Genomic DNA, 18,629 nt, shown 5'->3' on the forward strand with positions numbered 1-18,629 from the left:
AAGTATGCTTTGTCTCATCACACATTCCAGTATTAATCTGTTTCAGTTGATCAGATGCCTCAAGTATGAGACGCTCAAACCCATAGAGAGGATTTGGGGCAGAGGCAGGGGGACAGGGCAGAGAATAGGGCTGGAGCCTAAACCAGAGGATGATGAGCCCATAATCTTCTCCCAGGAGTCCTCAAATTACAGCAGCTCAATATTCTGAGATGTTTCTCCCAAATCGTTTCCCATTTATTTCTGGGGGTGGGGAAATGCTCTATAGGGAATTATTGTGGGTGGGGTGGAAGAAAGTGGACGGCCATATCACCATTTTCCATCTGCTCCAGAAAGCAAGGCCTTCTGAATTGGCCAGCATTATCAGGTGGGGAAGGACAGAGGAGCCCTTCTTGGGAGCAAAGGGGGAAGAGAGCTGTGTCCTTGTGATTGCTTTGTGTGCTGAAACAATGAGTGCGTTCCCCTTTTGTCTCGCTCACTGTCCATTTCCAGCTGTTCCTCGTCGGCCTTTCAGCGAATGAAAGGCAATTTGGAGTTGCATTTAGCAGTGGGGCAGCAGGAAAGCTGACAGGAGGAGGTGGGAGGGGCAGGAGGGGTCCTCTTTGTCACAAGAGTCCTCTGAGCCAGAGAGATAACGCAGGAGTCAGAAGCATCACCTTTCCAGCAACAATGGGAAGGAAACAATCTAGGCACAAGGCTAACACACCAGGATTTTTGTTCTTTGCCCCAATGGCAGGTTCTATATTATAAAATGCAGGGCAGATGGAGGGACAGCCAAAGAAAAACTGAATTGGAACTGGGTGTGAGCATGCAACAAGGGGAGGGGAAAGGGGGCCAAGAAGGAGGTCACAGATAGAACAAGGATGAAAAGGGAAAGGACCAGACTGCAACACTGGGGAGGCAGGGCAGGATATAAATTTAATAAATGATATTATTGGGCAGGGGAACCAGCCAGGGGCATGCTAGATCTTGTTGGACTCCAACTCCCATCATCCCCCCTGACCACAGGCTGTGCTGGCTGCAAGGGCTGTTGGGAGTGGGGCAGTTGCTGCCAGTCAGTGTAGACAATATTAAGCTAGATGGGCCAATAGGCTAAAGCCTCCAGTGTTTCTATGTTTCAAGTAAAAAGCTGCTTCTTATGTGAAAAATAATAATATACGTAACCATGGGAGATAGGCCATCTATACCCAAACCTCTAGGTCTTGGAGGAGGTTTCCTGGCTAGCTTTAGCAGTTCTTTTCCCCCCTTTGGATCCCGCTATGATGGGGTTAACATGCAGAGCTCATAGGAAAACCAGAGTCCTGGGAAAAGCTGAAGGGATTCCCACCCACCCCCTTTTCCTATGACATGCTCAGCTATTGTATTTAAGCAAGAGAAGGGGGCTGAAGTTGCATTTTCTTTAAATAGGGCTTCCATTGTTCTTCCAACTGGCAGTGGCTCTCTGAGATCTCAGGAAGAGAGAGGGAGACTTTCTTTCTGAGCCCTGATGAGATATTTTTATCCAGAGAGAGTGGTGACTGAACCTGGGACCTTAGGCACAATATTGGACTGCGATCTGGGACCCCTCCCACTTGACCATTACTCTACTAGCAATGATACTTAGGGCTTGCTCCATGCATTCTAGGCATGGGGCGGAGTGGTTTTTCATTTGCCCTGCTGCTTTCCCCAGGAAACCCTGCTGTTTACCACTGAATCTGGCAATGTGCAGAAAACCCAATTGCCGTTTGTTCCGATTCAGTGCTAAACCATGGGTTCTCCCAGTGGAAAGCAATGGGACAAGTGGAAATCTGTGTGAGCCCTTGTTCTCACTGTTGTCAATTTTCCAAGGCAGGCAGAGTAACGTTTTCTCCAACTCAAGATCCATTGCCATCCGATGCTTTGCCACTAAGCTGTGCCCCCCTTTTGTGCCAAGAAAAGCTCCACTCTGTGATCCATGCAAATTTGCTTACTTTCTCTTATTTTGCATAATGCATTGTCATATTGTTTGTCCTCGGGAGGAGCTATATTACTTTAAGAAACTGCTGCTCAGCCTTACTTTTTTTTCCTCCTCCCCACCCGTACCTCCTTCCTTGTGTGCCGTGCCTTTTAGCTGATTTCCATAAGCAACTGCGAGAGCCTAAAGAGCAGGGTAAAAATGTTTCAAGGGGATTCTTTATTTGAGATTCCAGCATTGCAGGGGGTTGGACTAGATGAATCTTGGGGGTCCCTGCAACTCTACCATTCTGTGATTCTAAATAAGTAACACTTAGTTTCTTTGGGGGGATTATTCCAGCCATTCCATGAGGTGTTGTCAACACCCTTCCAAGCATACCCCCACAATTACAAGGACAAGGATTTGGCTATCACAAACAAAGAAGTGGGGGGAAATCCCAGGATCACAGCCCACCCACAGAGCTGGAGAAGGGCCTTGCGGCAAACTCTTCTCTCCTTTCTATCCACCTGGATCAAGTTGGCCGCCGGTGTCCGTCTCTTCTCAAAATGCTTCTGCCGATGTTGCTCTTGAACTTTGAGAGCAAACCCCGAGCCCAGGATCCCCTGTGTGGAAAAGAGAAATGGAGCCAGAAAATAGAGGTCAAGGTCTAATTTCGGAAGAGGAGCCCCATCAACTGCTTGGAAAAGCCCACCAGCCCACCTGCTTGTGCCAGACAAGGGCATTGGTATCTCCTCACTTCCCCCTACCCACCAGTCTGCCATCCCTGTTAGCCTCTCCTCCAGGTCTCATTGGCACCTACTTACAGCAGGTAGAGCAAAGAAGGAAATGCCCAGAAGGGCAAAGCAGGCTGCCAACACCCGGCCCAGCCACGTCTGTGGGGTCTTGTCCCCGTAGCCAATGGTGGTGAGTGTGATCTGAAAGCAGAAGAGGAGGTATCAATACAAATCCTTTGCCATCACCCTGCCTTCAACCTGGCAGCTTCCAAAGGTTGTCGGACAGCAGCCCTCGCAAGCCCTGACCATTGGGCATGCTGGCTGATGGGAGATGTAGCCCAACAACATCTGAGAATAGAATAGAATAGAATAGAATTAAAGAGTTGGAGGGGACCATGAGGGTCATCTAGTCCAACCCCCTGCAATGCAGGAATCTTTTGCCCAACACGGGACTCAAACCCACAACCCTGAGATTAAGAGTCTCACTCTCTACTGACTGAGCTATCTCAGTCAGGATGACTGGCTAGGACTAGGCTGGCATCCTCTCGATTCACGTCAACTTCTGGTTCCTTTACACATTCAGAGGGTGCAGCTGAGAGGTACACAACACTTTTCATTTCTTAACTTCAGTTCACTACAAAACTGAAAATAAAACCGCCGGCACCATAATACCGTTACAAACATCTACGGTGTCATTTGAAATACGGTGTCCTGTTCTGGTTGCCTCACCCCCAGTTGGATCTGGGCAAGGTTCAGAAAAAGGCAACCAAAATGATCATGGGGATGGAGCAATTCCCCTATGAGGAAAGGTTACAAACATTTTGAATTTTTCAATTTAAATAAAAGGTGTGTAAGTGGGGGTGGGGAGCATAGTGTGGCAAAAGAGAAGGTTTCTCTCTCTCTCTCTCTCTCTCTCTCTCTATCTATCTCTATCTCTATCTCTATCTCTCTCTCTCTCTACTAGAACTCAGGAATATTCAATTACCGGTAAGGACTAGCAAAAAGAAACCACTTCTTCACACATTGCATAGTGAAACAATGGAATATGCTCCTACAAGAGGTTGTGACGTCCACCAACTTGGATGGCCTTAAAAGGGAATTAGACAATTCCATGGAGGATAAGGCTGTCAATGGCTACTAAGCATGTCGGCAATGTACTACATTCTGTGCATTATGCACTGGGCATTATGCCTCCCAATGCCAGTTGCTGGAATTTCACATGGGGAGAGTTGCGGCTGTTGCTTTCAGGCCCTCCTTGCAGGTTTCCCATTGGGGCATCTGGTTGGCCATTCTTAGAAAAAGATGCTGGACCCCTCTGGTTTTTATCAAGAACAGTTGTACCTTGGAAGTCGAATGGAATCCATTCCGGAAGTCTGTTTGACTTCCAAAACGTTTGAAAACCAAAGCGTGGCTTCTGATTGGCTGCAGGAAACCCCTGTAGGGATCTTTTATGTTCTTATTTCCCCATCAGTTTGCTTGGCTTTTTAGCAAAGTCCTCACTCTGTGTGTGTGTGTGTATTCATAATACACACATTTTCGTTTGCAGCTTTGCCTAATGTACAAATTTTACCAGCCATTTCCCTTAACATAGTTTTTTTTTAATTCAACAAGATGTATATATACTGCTTAAAATAAAAAAGCTCTAAGCTGCTTACATAAATAGCATAAAATATTCATAATAAAAAAGTACACATCTGGGTAGGATTGCCTAAATGAAAGTGCTTCTAGCAGGCTTAAAAAAAAATACAACAAGGGTACCTGCCTAATATTAACAAGAAAGGAGTCTCAGAAATTAAGTACTGCCACACTATATGATGGGTTCCTTGTAAGTGTAAGGGTGAGCATTAAACAGTACATGTAAAAGGGCAAGCTCAGCATTTTGCTTCATTCATGTATATTTTTATGCACACTTTCCCTTAATATATGCATTTTTGCACCCATCTCTTTGGTTGGCATTACAAAATTCAAAGAAGTGTGAATTTCAAAGGATGGCTGCCATTTGCTTTGTTATGGGAAGCACGAATCAGGCAGCTTCATATTAAATGGCAAATTGAAGTCAATTTCTTCCCCTTCCCTAGACTATGGAGGATATTCTCCGCACTCAGTCATACCCACCCCCTGCATCTTAAGAATACAAGATAGACCTTTATGGGCCAGCATCTAGTCCAGAATCCTGTTCTCACAGTGGCCAACCAGATGCCTATGGGAAACCCACAAACATGACCTGAGCACAACACCACTCTCCCCACGTGTGATTCCAGCAGTTCCTAGCATACTGTCTCTGACAGTGGAGGGTGCGCATAGCCTGGTCCTCCACATATCCTAAGCACCCAGCATGCTCTCAACAGGTCAGTTGGAACATCTCCCCACAAACTTAACTTCTTCTCCCTCCCTGCCCATCCCAAGATGAAAGAGCAGGCGAGATCAAAAAGATGTCTAACTTACCGTACCCCACCAGAGTGAGTCTGCATAGGTGAGAAAATCTTTGTTGGTATCTTTCTCTGCCAGGTAGACAAGGAAGGAGGCGAAGATGAGGACCAGGAAACCAATGTACCAAGCTGTGATCAGCTCCTGCCCACACACACACACAAAAGTGAACTTCAGCAAGTAACCTGAAAAGGAACTTGGAGCAAAGCAGTCCTAGCTGAAGACATAAAAAGCCAGCTAGACAATCAAAGGAATAGGACACAGAAACCTAAGTCATGGAACAGAGTGCAAGATTCAGGGGCTCTTCTACTAAGATATGAACATACCCAAAAGTACCAGGAAAGAAAGACCTTCCTAAACTACAAAACATGACTGGTGTTTCTCTGGAGTTATTCAACAACATTTCTCCAACTACAAAAGCCTCACATGGTTGGCGATTCTCTGGAGTCATTCAATGTTTCTCCGGGGGGCTCTGAAATCCACACAAGGAGATAGCAGCATGCCCAGGGGAACCTTGAGCTTTGCAGAAGTACAGTTTTAAGAAAAACAGCCTCTCAAAGAGACACACCCACTCCCCAAACCAGCCTAATGATGACTGAGCATGCTAAGTGTCCACAGAAAGTTGAATGTCACTTAAAAAGGAAAACGGAAAACTGGGCAGATGGTGAGTGGAATGCCCTGCTTGGTTGCTAATTGCTTCTAGTCTCCTGGTGGAGGGGTTGGCTGGCTGGCTTGGACACCACACATAATCATTCCCACTAGAAGATGAGAAGGCCACTCTGATATATAGTCCATGCCAGTTCTCTCTATTTAGTTCTGTTCCATTTGGAATTACAGTGGTACCTCGGGTTAAGAGCTTAATTCGTTCTGGAGGCCCGTTCTTAACCTGAAACTGTTCTTAACCTGAGGTACCACTTTAGCTAACGGGCCTCCCACTGCCGCTGCACTATTTCTGTTCTCATCCTGAAGCAAAGTTCTTAACCCGAGGTACTATTTTTGGGTTAGCAGAGTCTGTAACCTGATGTGTCTGTAACCTGAAGCATCTGTAACTCGAGATGCTGTAACTGTATCTTGCTTTGTTTTCTAACTGCAACATTTTTATCTGTTTTTATAATTGTGTGCTATATTTTTGGTGATTTGCCCTGGGACCTTACAGGGAAGGGCAAGTGAGAAATATTACAAACAAACAAACAAATAGTGATCTTATTGAGAGACCACGTGGTCTCTTGGAACTTCATATAAGCTTTGCTGCTTTACATCATTGCTTATTCAGAGAGGAAGCAGATGTGCTGAGAGGAGGGAGGGAGAAGAAATTTAATCTCTGCAACTGACAGACCCAGTTTTCTGTCACCAAAATTTCTTTTGGAACAGAATGCAACTATCACTCAGATTAGGCACTTCTTGAGATTTTGCAATGCCCCAAAAATGTGCACACAAAAGATGTACTATACATTTTCTTAAAAAGGAGGAAATAGAGCATTTATTTTATGAAAAGCATACAAAAATGTGCATTTTAGGGGAAGAAGAATACATGTACAATGCAGAATATGTACAATTTAAATGTAGAAACTTTTGTGCTTTCTATTTTTTAAAATCTGTCAAACCTGAGATGGGACAGACCTTTGATTGGGCAACAGCAAAATGCCATAGAATGGAAACAGGTTTATCCATCTGCCTCTGATCGAGAACCCCTGATTTTCCAAAAGTTGATGATTCAAAAAAAATTCAGTCTCATAGTCATCCTCAAAAAGATTTAAAACCACTTTCCGCATAGGAAGCAGTATGCTCTGAATACCAGTTGCTGGCAACCATGTGTGGAAGAGTGCTGTTGTATTCAGGTGCTCCTTGTGGGTTTCCTGTCTACATGTGGATGAGAATAGGGTGATGGACTGGATAGGCCTTTGGCTTAATCTGGCAGCAAGAGTCTTCTTGAAGACAAATGAGAGGCTGAAGGTCTTTAGGTCTTTGCAGCACTGGAACTGAGCCTCCTTCTTCCCACACCTCAAACATGGCCACCCCCACAGTGTGCTTTGTACCTTCTATTTTAGCCTCAGGCTCCCAACTCACCTTGCTGTGCGCATAAACCACTGAGCCCAGGAGCTTCCAGGTGCCGCCGCGCCGGTCCATACGCACCATGCGCAAGATCTGTAGGAAGCGCATGCTGCGCAGTGCCGAGGTAGCAAAGATGTTCCCCTGGGTGCCAGCAGCGATGACGGCCAGAGAAGCAATGCAAACGATGAAATCTGGAACAGAAGAAGGAAGGGGAAAGCAAGCATGGTGCAGGGCCCAAGAGGAGGGCCGGTCCCCTGTGTGTTCAGCAAAAACCCTCTGCCTAAGTACAGAAGCTGGTCACCTGAAGCACCACCAAGGATTTGCAACTGGGCCAAAATTACACACAGAGAGAGATTCATAGGATATTTACGTTCTAATGGGGCGATAGGGAAGCACACATCCTTGAACTTTGAAAAGTCTTTAAATTATTTGTATAAAAATGTGTCCCTGGGGCATAGGAAGCTGCCCTATTTTGAGTCAGATCACTATTTTGAGTCAGATCCAACTAGCTCCATACTGTTGACACTGACTGGCAGTGGCTCTCCAGAAGCCTCTCTCAGCTCTGCCTGGAGATGTGGATGATTGAACCTGGGATTTTCTGTATGCAAATAAGATGCTCTGCCACTAAGCTGCAAGAGCAATTCAAAGCACCTTGCAAAATATAAAAAACAGACATGAAAATAATAATAATTCAGTGTAACTGTCTAACTAAAAGCTGCATCAATAAACAAGAACCCAAACAGCCAAAAGTCAAAAGCAATTACTTAAACTGAACCATGGAATCAAAAGCTTGTTTTAAAAACAACATCTTCAGTTGTAGGAAGAATAGAAAGGAGGAAGATGACATAACCTCTTGGGGCAAGGTGTGCTATGCAGTGACACTGCTGTGAGACTGGGGCAACGGAACTATTTTAAAAGTTCTCTTTTCAAAGGGTTACACAAGCACTCCTGCAACGAAACAAATACTGTAAGACTATGCAATGCATGCAGTGCTCAGGACTTCCAGTAGGTGGCATACAAGGCTGCCCTTGGTGAAGAGAACTTGATAGCTCAGCAAAAATTAAGAAAAAATTGGGTCTCTAAAGGACAAAGCAGGGCTTGAGATAAAGGCCACCCAGAGCTCTTTAAGAACTGCAGTAAAACAACTTGGATGTCTTTATTCAAATCATGAAGAAGGTATTAAAAACCTTCTGTGAAAGGGGAACATAAGGTCTATATGGCTTAAGATCACCTGTATCTAGGATCTCACTGTTTCTGGGTCCTATTAACCTTTGGAGCCCTTAGTAGCTTGAGACCAAGATCCCTGAAAAATCATATTCTCTTATATATACCTGCTGTAAGCCTTAGATCTTCAGAGGCCTTGCTCCAGGTGCCCCCACAAAAGGAAGCTGCAGGCTCAGTGGCTTTTCAGCGGTAGTAGCTGAGCTGGGGGCCCCCATTCCTAAGAAAGGACCATCTGATGCCTGCCTTGCTGTCTTTCTGGAATATTTTTATCCTTTTTAACAACCTGCATTTATTTATTTTTTACAAATATACAATTTTAGCATTTTTAGCCACTGTTTATGTGCTGCATGATGCACTTTTGAATTGTCTATTTTGATTCTCCTTTCTTCCAGAAAATGACTTTTATGTTGCAAGTTGGGTTATTCAAAAAATAAAATAAAATACGAAATTGTCTTTTTAAATTGTATGTTACGGTTCTAGGCACGCTACCCCAAGAACAATGTTGTTGGCTAGCCTTGTATCAGTGGTGGGGAATTAGATACAGGCAGAGGGCCCCATCCAGAACTGGTTCACCTTCTGTGGACCATTTTTGATGGGCAGGTTGGGGCCATCTATCTGTCAATTACCTGATGTCACATGGCATCCCCTGGCTCAAAGTTCAGGCCACAGCAGCAGGTACAGGCTTATATCTGATCTCAGCACATCACTAAGATCAGAAATGAAGCTCTGTTTGCTCTTTGAAAGGTAGCAGGCACAAAATTATCTCCTGATCTTAGTGCAGTGCATATCTGAGTGCTGCACCTGATGTCTAGTGGCTAACAGGTGGGTGTGGTTTACACATTCGGTGCAAAGATGTGGTCCAGCTGTGCATGCCTTGTCCCATTGCTCTTCCCGTGACTCCTCCTTCTCTCCTGGCTGCTATAGGGCAAAACGAAAGGCGTACCTATGACACAGAAGGGTTTCCGGGCAAATCGAAAGCGTCCCTGCCAGCCTCTGTAGCGGCAGCAGCAGCCGGCTGACCAGACCCTGATGATGTATTCCATGCCAAAAACCACAATCATGACAAATTCCTGCAAAGGAGGAGAGAGGAACAGAAAAAATCAGGTGTGGGGTTTTGGAGAGGGAGGGGCGGAGAGAGGTAAACCAGGCAGGAGAAAGCTACCAAACACTTTTGAAATCACTCTCCATTAACAGTAATAGTAAGAACCTGCCCCCCCTTTGTGTGTGTGTGTGTGTGTGTGTGTGTGTTGAAAGTCACCCAAATAAGCAAACACGTGGCTAAGTTTAAAATCAATAAAGGAACATGCTTCTTCACACTCATATATTGTATTTAATAAAATATTTACACCTCGCCTTTCAGGACAACTGTACCATAAGACAGGCTACACCTCCTCCCACAAAAGCATATTAAAGACAGCTATTGAACCTCCACAAAAAAGGAAAAATAAAACCAGAGCGAAGCAACCGTCTTTCATAACACACAGTTAACTTACAAAATTTGCTGCCGTAAAAATTAAGAGAGAGCTGTTAATTTGGAAGACTTCAAACAAACTCATGATAATGTGTTTTATGGCTGCAGCTGCTGCATTTTATAATTCAATATTGCATTGTTGTAACCTTAATTTGTCACCATTTGTTGCAACCTGGTATTATCCTTGTAATCTAATATTTTATTGTTTTAACCTGGGACCCCACAGTAAAGGATGGGCAAGGAATCTATTAATAAATACCTCTTCAATTACTCATGACAACTAAAATGGAGCCTCCATGTTCAAGAGACATTCAGCACAATCTCTGAATGTCAGGCCCAGGGAATGAGCCGCAGGAAGAGGCTCCCGCTTAATGGCTTCCCAGAGGCATCTTAACAGGCTGGCTGAAATGGGACATAGGACCAGGTGGGGCTTGGATCAGACCAGAAGTCCAGCTAAGAGATTCCTCCTTATGCGACTACCAAATGTCAGTTCAAGCCACGCAGCATGAGACCTCTCTCCCCCCCCCCTGCAGTTTCCGCCGCAGCCCAGTGACCAGGCCACCTCAGCAGGCCCCCGTGGACCCCACAAGCAGAAATTAGAATCCGGAAAGGGCAGGGTGGCATAGGGACCTGCTTTCTAAATATAAATGTCCTCATTGCAAATCATTGATCCCTCTCCCAAGCAAAGGCCAGACCTCAGATAGCAAAGGATCTCTTCTGGAGAAGGTGGAGGAAGTTGGTTTACACTGATGCCGCAAATTCACTTTCGAATAGATATTTGGGGGACGTATTATGAGAGCCCCCAGAGAACTTCAGCTGCAAAGCCACTTGTCAGCCCCAGCCTGGTTGGCCTATTCGTAGGAACACAGGAAGCTGCCTTATACAGAGTTGGACTTTTGGACCATCTAGCTCAGTACTGTCAACACTGACTGGCAGCTGCTCTCCAGGGTCCCAGAAAAAAAAAGTCTCTCCCATCCCCATCTGGTGATGCCTACAAAGCAGAGGCTTTCACTGAGCTACAGGGGAGTCTGTTCCAGGACACCCTTGTTTCAAGCCAAGGAATTGTGGCAGCTGTTTCCATGTACAGCTGAGGTCTGGAGCCATGGTTTCTCATGTAACTGAAGAAACCCAACCTTTTTATCCATAAAGTTAATCCCTGCAGTAGGGATCTAGGAATCTGCCTTCCACTTAGCTAATCTGCCTTAAAGAAGCCAGACCCTTGGTCCACCCAGTTCAGTATTGTCCACACTGACTGCCAGCAGCTCTCTCCAGGGTTTCTGATGGGGAACATTACCAGTCCTTCCTGCAGACACCAGGGGCCTTCTGTGCACAAAGCAGGGGCCCTGGCACTGAGCTATGGCCCTTCCCTTTTGCTAAAGTAAGATTCCAGCCCTCGTGGTTCCAAATAAAGGGATGGTTTAAATAGGAACAAAGGAAGATCCCTTCTACTGTGTCAGACTATTGCTCCATCTAGCTCAGTACTGTCCACACTGACTGGCAGCAGTTCTCCAGGGTTTCAGCTGGGGGGGGGGATATTGCCAGCCTGGAGATGCCAGGGACTGAACCTGGGACCTTCTGCATGGAAAGCAGAGGCCCTGCCAATGAATTATAACCCTTCCCTCAGAGATGGCAGCTTCACAAGCCTCTCCATCTTTCCTGGTCTGACTGGAAAGCCAGCGTGGCGCTTCAGCACCCTTGCCCAGGAAGCCCGTATGAGCTTGCATCCTTTTCTTGCACCCTTGGAGCGCTAGTCAATAAGAGCAAGTTTTCCCGCCGTGTCAGCTTTGTCCTGCCTCGTCGCCTCCCTTTCCTTTCTTTCCTTTTTCACAAACAAGCCCCTATTTTGCTTACTAGAGGGAAAGTCACACGGACCTTCTTAATTTAGTCTCCATCTCAGTCAGGAGAATTCCAGCGTCAGCCGTTTCTGACAGTTTGGGGGGAAAGTTGCTTTTTTTAAAGATTCTTCTCACCCACCCCTCCCCCTGGGTTTGGTCACCCTTCCCTCTTCCCCAAGTTGTCACCCGCCTTTTCCATACGGATAAAGTTCACCACCAGGACTGCTGGCTATGAGAAGAGGAATCTTGCTACCAAATCAGACCAAAAGATCCAGCTAAGCTAGCATTATGCACCCAGAGTCCTCCAGGAAGCAAAGCATCTGACAGGTACCAGCCCTACCATTAGGCCAAGTGAGACAGCTGCCTCTATTAGTGGAGGTTTGGGGCGGTAGAGGCCACTCCCTGGCTGTCCTTCCAAGTCCTTTGTTCATATCCCTCTGTTGGAGGGCAGGCTTGCAAACACAGCAATGGTGGCTGGTGCTCACTGGGGTGGAAGGCAGGGAGGCCAACAGCAGGTGGCGCCAGAGGCAATGTCAGGCAACTGTCCCCATCCTCATCCTCCTCCCCACTGCTGAGTTCTTCAAGGGCAACACTAAGACCCAGAAGGAGGAAGCTTCCACCACCTGCAAAGGTTGCAAGGCAGGAGGCAGGAAAGTAGATGTAAGCTGAGGTTGGTGGGGCAGTGCTCCCCCAGTTACCCTAAAGGACCAGCCTCAATTGCTACACAGCCTGTCCCAGCCCCCTCCTAAAATAGTCTGTGGCCTCATCAGTGTGGAATAATAATAATAATAATAATAATAATAATAATAATAATAATAATAATAATAATTTATTATTTATACCCCGCCCATCTGGCTGGGTTTCCCCAGCCACTCTGAGTGGCTTCCAACAGAATATTAAAATATAATAATCTATTAAACATTAAAAGCTTCCCTAAACAGGGCTGCCTTCAGATGTCTTCTAAAAGTCTGGTAGTTGTTTTTCTCTTTGACATCTGGTGGGAGGGCGTTCCACAGGGTGGGTGCCACTACCGAGAAGGCCCTCTGCCTGGTTCCCTGTAACTTGGCTTCTTGCAGCGAGGGAACTGCTAGAAGGCCCTCGGCACTGGACCTCAGTATCCAAGCTGAACGATGATGGTGGAAACGCCCCTCAGGTATACTGGACCAAGGCCGTTTAGGGCCATTTAGGGAATTAAGGTTCAGTTATTAGGCCAGCCAGCTGCTGTAGGTGGAATGGAGAGGGGCGGCCTCATTTATATATCGGCTTATTGCATTTGCACATGGTGACACACATGGTCCCCGCCTGCCTCAATTAATCCCCACAACAATCCTGCAAGGCAGGTTAGGCTATGAGGCAGTGTTTGGCTCAAGGGCAACCAGTGAGCTTCTTGGCTAAGCGAGGATTCGAACCTTGGTCTCCCAGGTCGTAATCTGGCACTCTAACCACTACACCACCCTGGATCTCCTTGGCACCTGCTCCTCCCCACCCCCTTCATTCCTTCCACTGCTGGTTTACAGAGAGAGGAGGAGAAGGAGAAGCAGCAGCAGCAGAAGGACCCCACTGAGACACAACCTTTGGAAGGTGACCAGTGATGCCAACCTCTGATTCCAGAGTCAATGTGGTGTAGTGGTTAAGAGCGGTAGTCTCGTAATCTGGGGAACCGGGTTCGCGTCTCCGCTCCTCCACATGCAGCTGCTGCTGGGTGACCTTGGGCTAGTCACACTTCTTTGAAGTCTCTCAGCCCCACTCACCTCAAAGAGTGTTTGTTGTGGGGGAGGAAGAGAAAAGAGAATGTTAGCCGCTTTGAGACTCCTTCAGGTAGTGATAAAGCGGGATATCAAATCCAAACTTTTCTGCTTATTCTTCTTCCTTTCCTGGGGCAAGCAAACTGAGAATGGTGGGAGGGAGCTGCTACCACCCTCTTGGAGGGAATGGAATGGGGATCCCTAAGTCCCTTCCTTACAAACTTGGAGCTGGCGGTATAGCAAAGCCACCTGAAGAGAAAGGATTGCAAGACCAAAGGCAGAGAGAAGGGATTTGCAAGAATGAAGAACAGACTTAAGATGGGCAGACAGGAGAGCAAGACAGATGAGGAGGGGGCCAGAAGAGCCCCCCTTACCAGGATGAAGAGACACTGGTTGGCGAATTTGTGATGCTCTGGGATGGTTGAAAACACAGACAGGACCAGACAGCTGAAGACCAGGAGAAATCTGGAACAACAAGAGGAGGGGGACACAGATTAGCCCGGGCTGGCAATGGCACATACCTCTGACACTGTTTTCTTCCTCTTTCATAGAATCATAGAACTGGAGAATTGGAAGGGACCCCCAAAGGTGTTCTAGTCCAACCCCCTGCAATGCAGGAATCGCAGCTAAAGCATCCCTGACAGATGGTCACCCAACCTCTGTTTAAGAACCTCCAAGGAAGGAGAACCCACCACCTTCCAAGGTAGGCAGTTCCACCGTCAAACAGCTGCTACCATCAGAAAGTTCAGTCTAAGTCAACTCACTGAACTAGTCAGCAGACCCCACAACACATCCTGTACGTACTGTAAGAAAATAAGATACAAGATCAAATAACTCTATGGACAGGGAAAGAAATGCGGCAGTGTTTATTTGGCAAAGATTTTCTTCACTGTTTCAACATAGATTTAGAAAGTTGATGTAATTTTAATCTGTTTTAAGTTAAGGTTGCAAATTTTTCTTGATTTTATCATCTTAACTTTTTGTAAATAGCTTTGAGGGTTTGTTTGTTTTTTACAATCAAGTGTATAAATCTTATGAAATAAAAAAATAAAATAATCTCCTGGGCTGGTTTTTTTTTTAAGTTCTCAAAAAACCCTCTAAATGTACTGTTTTATTATATTTTACTGTTTTGCTTTGTTTTATCAATAATGTTTTACTGTGCTGATATATTTTTAATCCACCACTGTAAACCACTTTGGGATTTCTAAAAGTTAAAGTGTTTTTTTAAAAAATAAATAAATAAATACAACCATAATATATAAATGTTAAGGAGAAATGAATGGAGACTGGCAAGGCTTCCTTTTTTAAAAGCGTGCATTTAGGATTACATTTATGCCCTGGCTTTCCTCCAAGGATATGAGAGTGACATGCCTCCCCACTTTATCCTCTTAGCAACCCTGTGAGGTAGGGTAGGCAGAGGGAGCTTCATGATGGAGAGGGTTGTTTGAACCCTCGCTTTCCCCCTCCGCAGGTTATAGTCTAACCACTACACCAAAGAGCAAGGGTGAGGTCTTCTTTGGACTGGCCTATGGAGAGGGATCGTAGCTCAGGTTCCTTACCCAACACCTACAATTAAAAGGGTCATGTGGCGGAGGCACTGGCGGAGGAACGGGAATGGGGAGGGAGCGGACTGCCCCTGGCACCACTATTCTGGTAGGGTGCCATTGCCCCAGCCCCCCTGGACACACGCCCTGCACACGCTGGGTGCCACGCCCCCATGGACTGCGTGCCATGCCCCTGCAGGCAGCACGTCACACCCCCAGGATGTGTGTCACACCCATATGGGTGGCATGCCACGCCCCTGGGATGCATGTCATGCACCTGGGGGGCACCAGCCATGCCCCCGCCTGCTCTCTGCCCCTGGTAGCAGAGCATGCAGCTTCGCCACTGGGCAAAAGGAAGCAGGGAGGCCCCTTTTAGCCTATTCAATTTAGCCATTCCTTTCTTTGGAAAAGGAGGGCATGGGTTCACCAGGGAGCAGTGGAGCCCCAAGGCAGGCCATGCTCAAAGGGGGATGGACATAACTCACACTGGAGCTGCCATGTTTGAGAGCGGGAGAGTACATTTGGCGCTTGGCCATCTCTTGGTCCAGCCAGGCTTGGAGTCTGATCAAACACAGACCAGGTGGAAACTTGGAAGTGGAAACATTCTCAGCAACCCTCTCCTCAGAAGGACTTCTCTCTGGGTCACAGCCCGTGGAAAACAGCTGGAGTTTCCACCTCAGGCACCAACAATTTAGAGAACCCTCAAGAACTTGCCACCAGTGCATCTGACCAAGCTGCAGGTGGGAGGCATGGCCCGTAGGTGGCAGCATGGAGCAGCTGACGGAGCCTGGGAAGTCTCGAAAACCAGAGCTAGAGGCACAACACTTTTTTGCTGCAAAATCTGGGGGATGAGCCATTGAACCTCCTAGCCACACACACACCCCAAATGCCAATCTTATCTTAGTTTATTGAAGCCTCTCAGCTTCTTTTAAGAGAAATGAAGACGGAGACTTGAATTTGCAAGCTTGAAAAGTTTTCTTCTGTCAGCAGGAGGTGCCACTTTGGAGCGATCTTCCTGCAATAGTAAAATCTCCCTGCAAGTAGAAGGCTAGCACATCAGGGGGGAGACGTTTTAGCCCACACCACCTTCTGGGCTAGCTTTCTAAGTGCAGGGATGTTTAACTACAGCCAGGGAAGTGTTCTAATATGCGATCCTTGCCCAGCACTCTACCACCTTAGAACTTTATCACTTCCCCTCCCTTTATGTGCAAACCAAGTCCAAGACATTGCTACATCAGAGAAGAGAGATAAATACCTAATGACCAGCAGAAATCAGAGACTTCCGGAGGCGGCGCAAAACGGCAATGGCGGTCCTCTTTACTGAGTGAAGAGGGGCTCCGCGAAAAAGGGTCCTCCGCTACGGCGAAGCGGAGACCCATCCAGATAAACCGCAGGCAGAGCGAGCCTGTGGCCGTGGGACTCGGCGGGTGCCAGAAGCCCCCCCAGAAGCGAGGAAGGGACCTCGTAAGAGGCTCCGGATCGTGAACGGGGGAGCGGCGCTGTGAGTTCATCGCTCTTTTCGCGGAAGTGAAGCCGCGCTGCTGTTGCTGATGAGCGCCGACCTTTCTTCTTGAAAAACATCGAGATTGGCTGCAATCTACCCGTGAGTAAGGGGTACCAAAGTACTGATTAAGGATTAACTTAAATTTGTCTATTTCGGCTGAAAACGGGAGGCGAGTAACAGGAAGTCCGCCTTCCGGTCCTGCTAATCGGAGCAAAGCAAAGAACCCGATGCGGGCTGAAGCGTTAAAAAGAGATCTTGAAAGAAGTAAGAAGGGGCATTAATAGACTGTGTGTTTCTAGAAATAGAAAAAGAGTGAAGAAATAAATGTTTTGGTTCAGTGTGCTAGAGAATCTTCCTCCTATTGTGAAGAGATGTGGAATTGAAGGGGATAACCGAGTTATTGGACTGCCAGTGTTGCAAATGAGTACTGTCAGGCTGCTGAAACTTTTCTCTTAACATAAACTGTTGCATTGATGGATACACTATCGCTTTAATACTGTCATCGAAACCTCTCCGTTACCTTGTGGCACTAATTTGAAACAGAACTTTCTGAAATCCTCCTTTCTGAACTTGGGGATTTCAGTTGAAATAGGAGCTTTGATGGTGGAAAAGAAACTTTCTTTCCTTTGAAAACCCCCCCTAGTGGATTTGCGGAGGCATAGTGGTCTGGGAACTGTATCTTATTGGGATTTTTTGTGGTTTAATTGTTTATACTCTGGACTTGCCTTTCTCATGGATTGAAAGACTATTTGACCTTGAACAGCAGCTGGGGAATGAGTGGCCCAGCGAAAACAAGAGCAGCTAAAGCTAAGGAAGCTTTAGCTGAGGAAGCTAAAGAAAAGAAAAAAGACAAGAGAGCTGGGCAGCTTGTCCAAACAACCTTGATTCATCATCGTAGATCCTCGGTGCCAACTGTGTTGACGGCGCAGGAGGAGGAAGTTGAAACGCCTGCTACAGAAGAAATGGCAGCTGGAGGAACTGATCCAGTCTTGAAACAAATTTTGGAACAATTGGCACTTTTGAATAAGAAGGTGGACGATCAGTCATCTAAAATTGATAGAGCTACATCTACTATCAGCAAGCTAACAGATCAGGTTTCGCAGCACACTCAGGCTATTGAGAAACTGCAAGGAGCTACGGCGGAGAACTACAAATTAGCTGCGGAAGCCAATCAAAAAGCTGAGCAAGCGTGCAAGAAGGTGGAAGAGATCAAAGGGGAAGTAAGACCTCTGAAAAGACAGGTAGGAGAACAGCAAGCCTACCTGTCAATGGTGGAACTGAAAAGTAAGGAATGTAATCTTAGGCTGAGGGCTGTCCCAGAGTTGGAACAGGGCAACCTAGAGAAATTCTTGACGGAGCTGTTTTCTAAATTTTGGGGGGTTGAAGAAGATAAAGATTTCAAGATTGTGACGGCCTTCAGACTGGGAAGATCGGTTAAGAAAGATAAGTCCAGAGACTGTTTGGTTTGTTTGAGAACAAGAGAGGAAAGAGACAAGATATTAGGCCAACACTTTAAAAAATCCCTGGAAGTCGAAGGCAAAAGGGCAGAAATTTATAGAGACATTCCTAAATATTTGTTGGACCTTAGAGCCACATACACAGACTTGGCCAAATTGTTAAGATACAACGCAATCCCTTATAGGTGGGAATTTCCTCAAGGTCTGTCATTCACCTATAAAGGAAAGAAGGTAAGAATTAAAACACCAGAAGACCACCAGAAGTTCCTACACGACAACGAGGAGGACCTCCAAAAGAGAGCCGTAGATTCTTGGCCTCCACCACCGGGATTACCACCAGGATCCATACCATCTGGAGGCGGCCCGGCACCACAGCTTCCGGAAAAGGACGACAAATTAGATACCCAACTGTGATACCCAAGAAGTAAACCGGGATGTCTCTACAGCTTCTTAGTTGGAATATAAATGGCGGGAATTCTCCAGAAAAACGCAGAAAAGTATTTCATATTTTGAAAAAAGAACAATTGGACATTATTTGCCTGCAAGAAACACATGTGACAAGACTCCATAGAAAAGTGCTAATCAACAAAAGGTTAGGCCAAGAATTTATTTCATCGGATAAAGTTAAGAAAAGAGGAGTGGTGATTTATGCAAAGGAGAACTTGTCCCCAAAATTTGTATTTAAAGACGAACAGGGCAGAATTTTGGCAATTGAAATCCAGACACA

General features: G+C 46.3%; 1 protein-coding gene across 3 annotated transcripts in view; it reads right to left on the bottom strand.

Moving 5' to 3' along the window:
* KCNQ4 (potassium voltage-gated channel subfamily Q member 4) overlaps positions 1 to 18,629 on the bottom strand; it is a 96,833-nt gene that overhangs the window by 18,301 nt on the left and 59,903 nt on the right. For all 3 annotated transcript variants that reach the window (XM_081921195.1, XM_081921194.1, XM_081921193.1), the window contains exons 2-7: positions 13,772 to 13,862; positions 9,290 to 9,416; positions 7,138 to 7,313; positions 5,089 to 5,214; positions 2,734 to 2,844; positions 2,437 to 2,532 (exon numbers count right to left, since the gene is read on the bottom strand). In XM_081921195.1, coding sequence (XP_081777321.1) covers positions 2,437 to 2,532; positions 2,734 to 2,844; positions 5,089 to 5,214; positions 7,138 to 7,313; positions 9,290 to 9,416; positions 13,772 to 13,862 — 727 coding nt within the window. The remainder of the gene's footprint in view (positions 1 to 2,436; positions 2,533 to 2,733; positions 2,845 to 5,088; positions 5,215 to 7,137; positions 7,314 to 9,289; positions 9,417 to 13,771; positions 13,863 to 18,629) is intronic.

The sequence above is a fragment of the Podarcis melisellensis genome (assembly GCF_964234715.1).
Source record: "Podarcis melisellensis genome assembly, chromosome: 8".
Lineage (NCBI taxonomy): Eukaryota > Metazoa > Chordata > Lepidosauria > Squamata > Lacertidae > Podarcis > Podarcis melisellensis.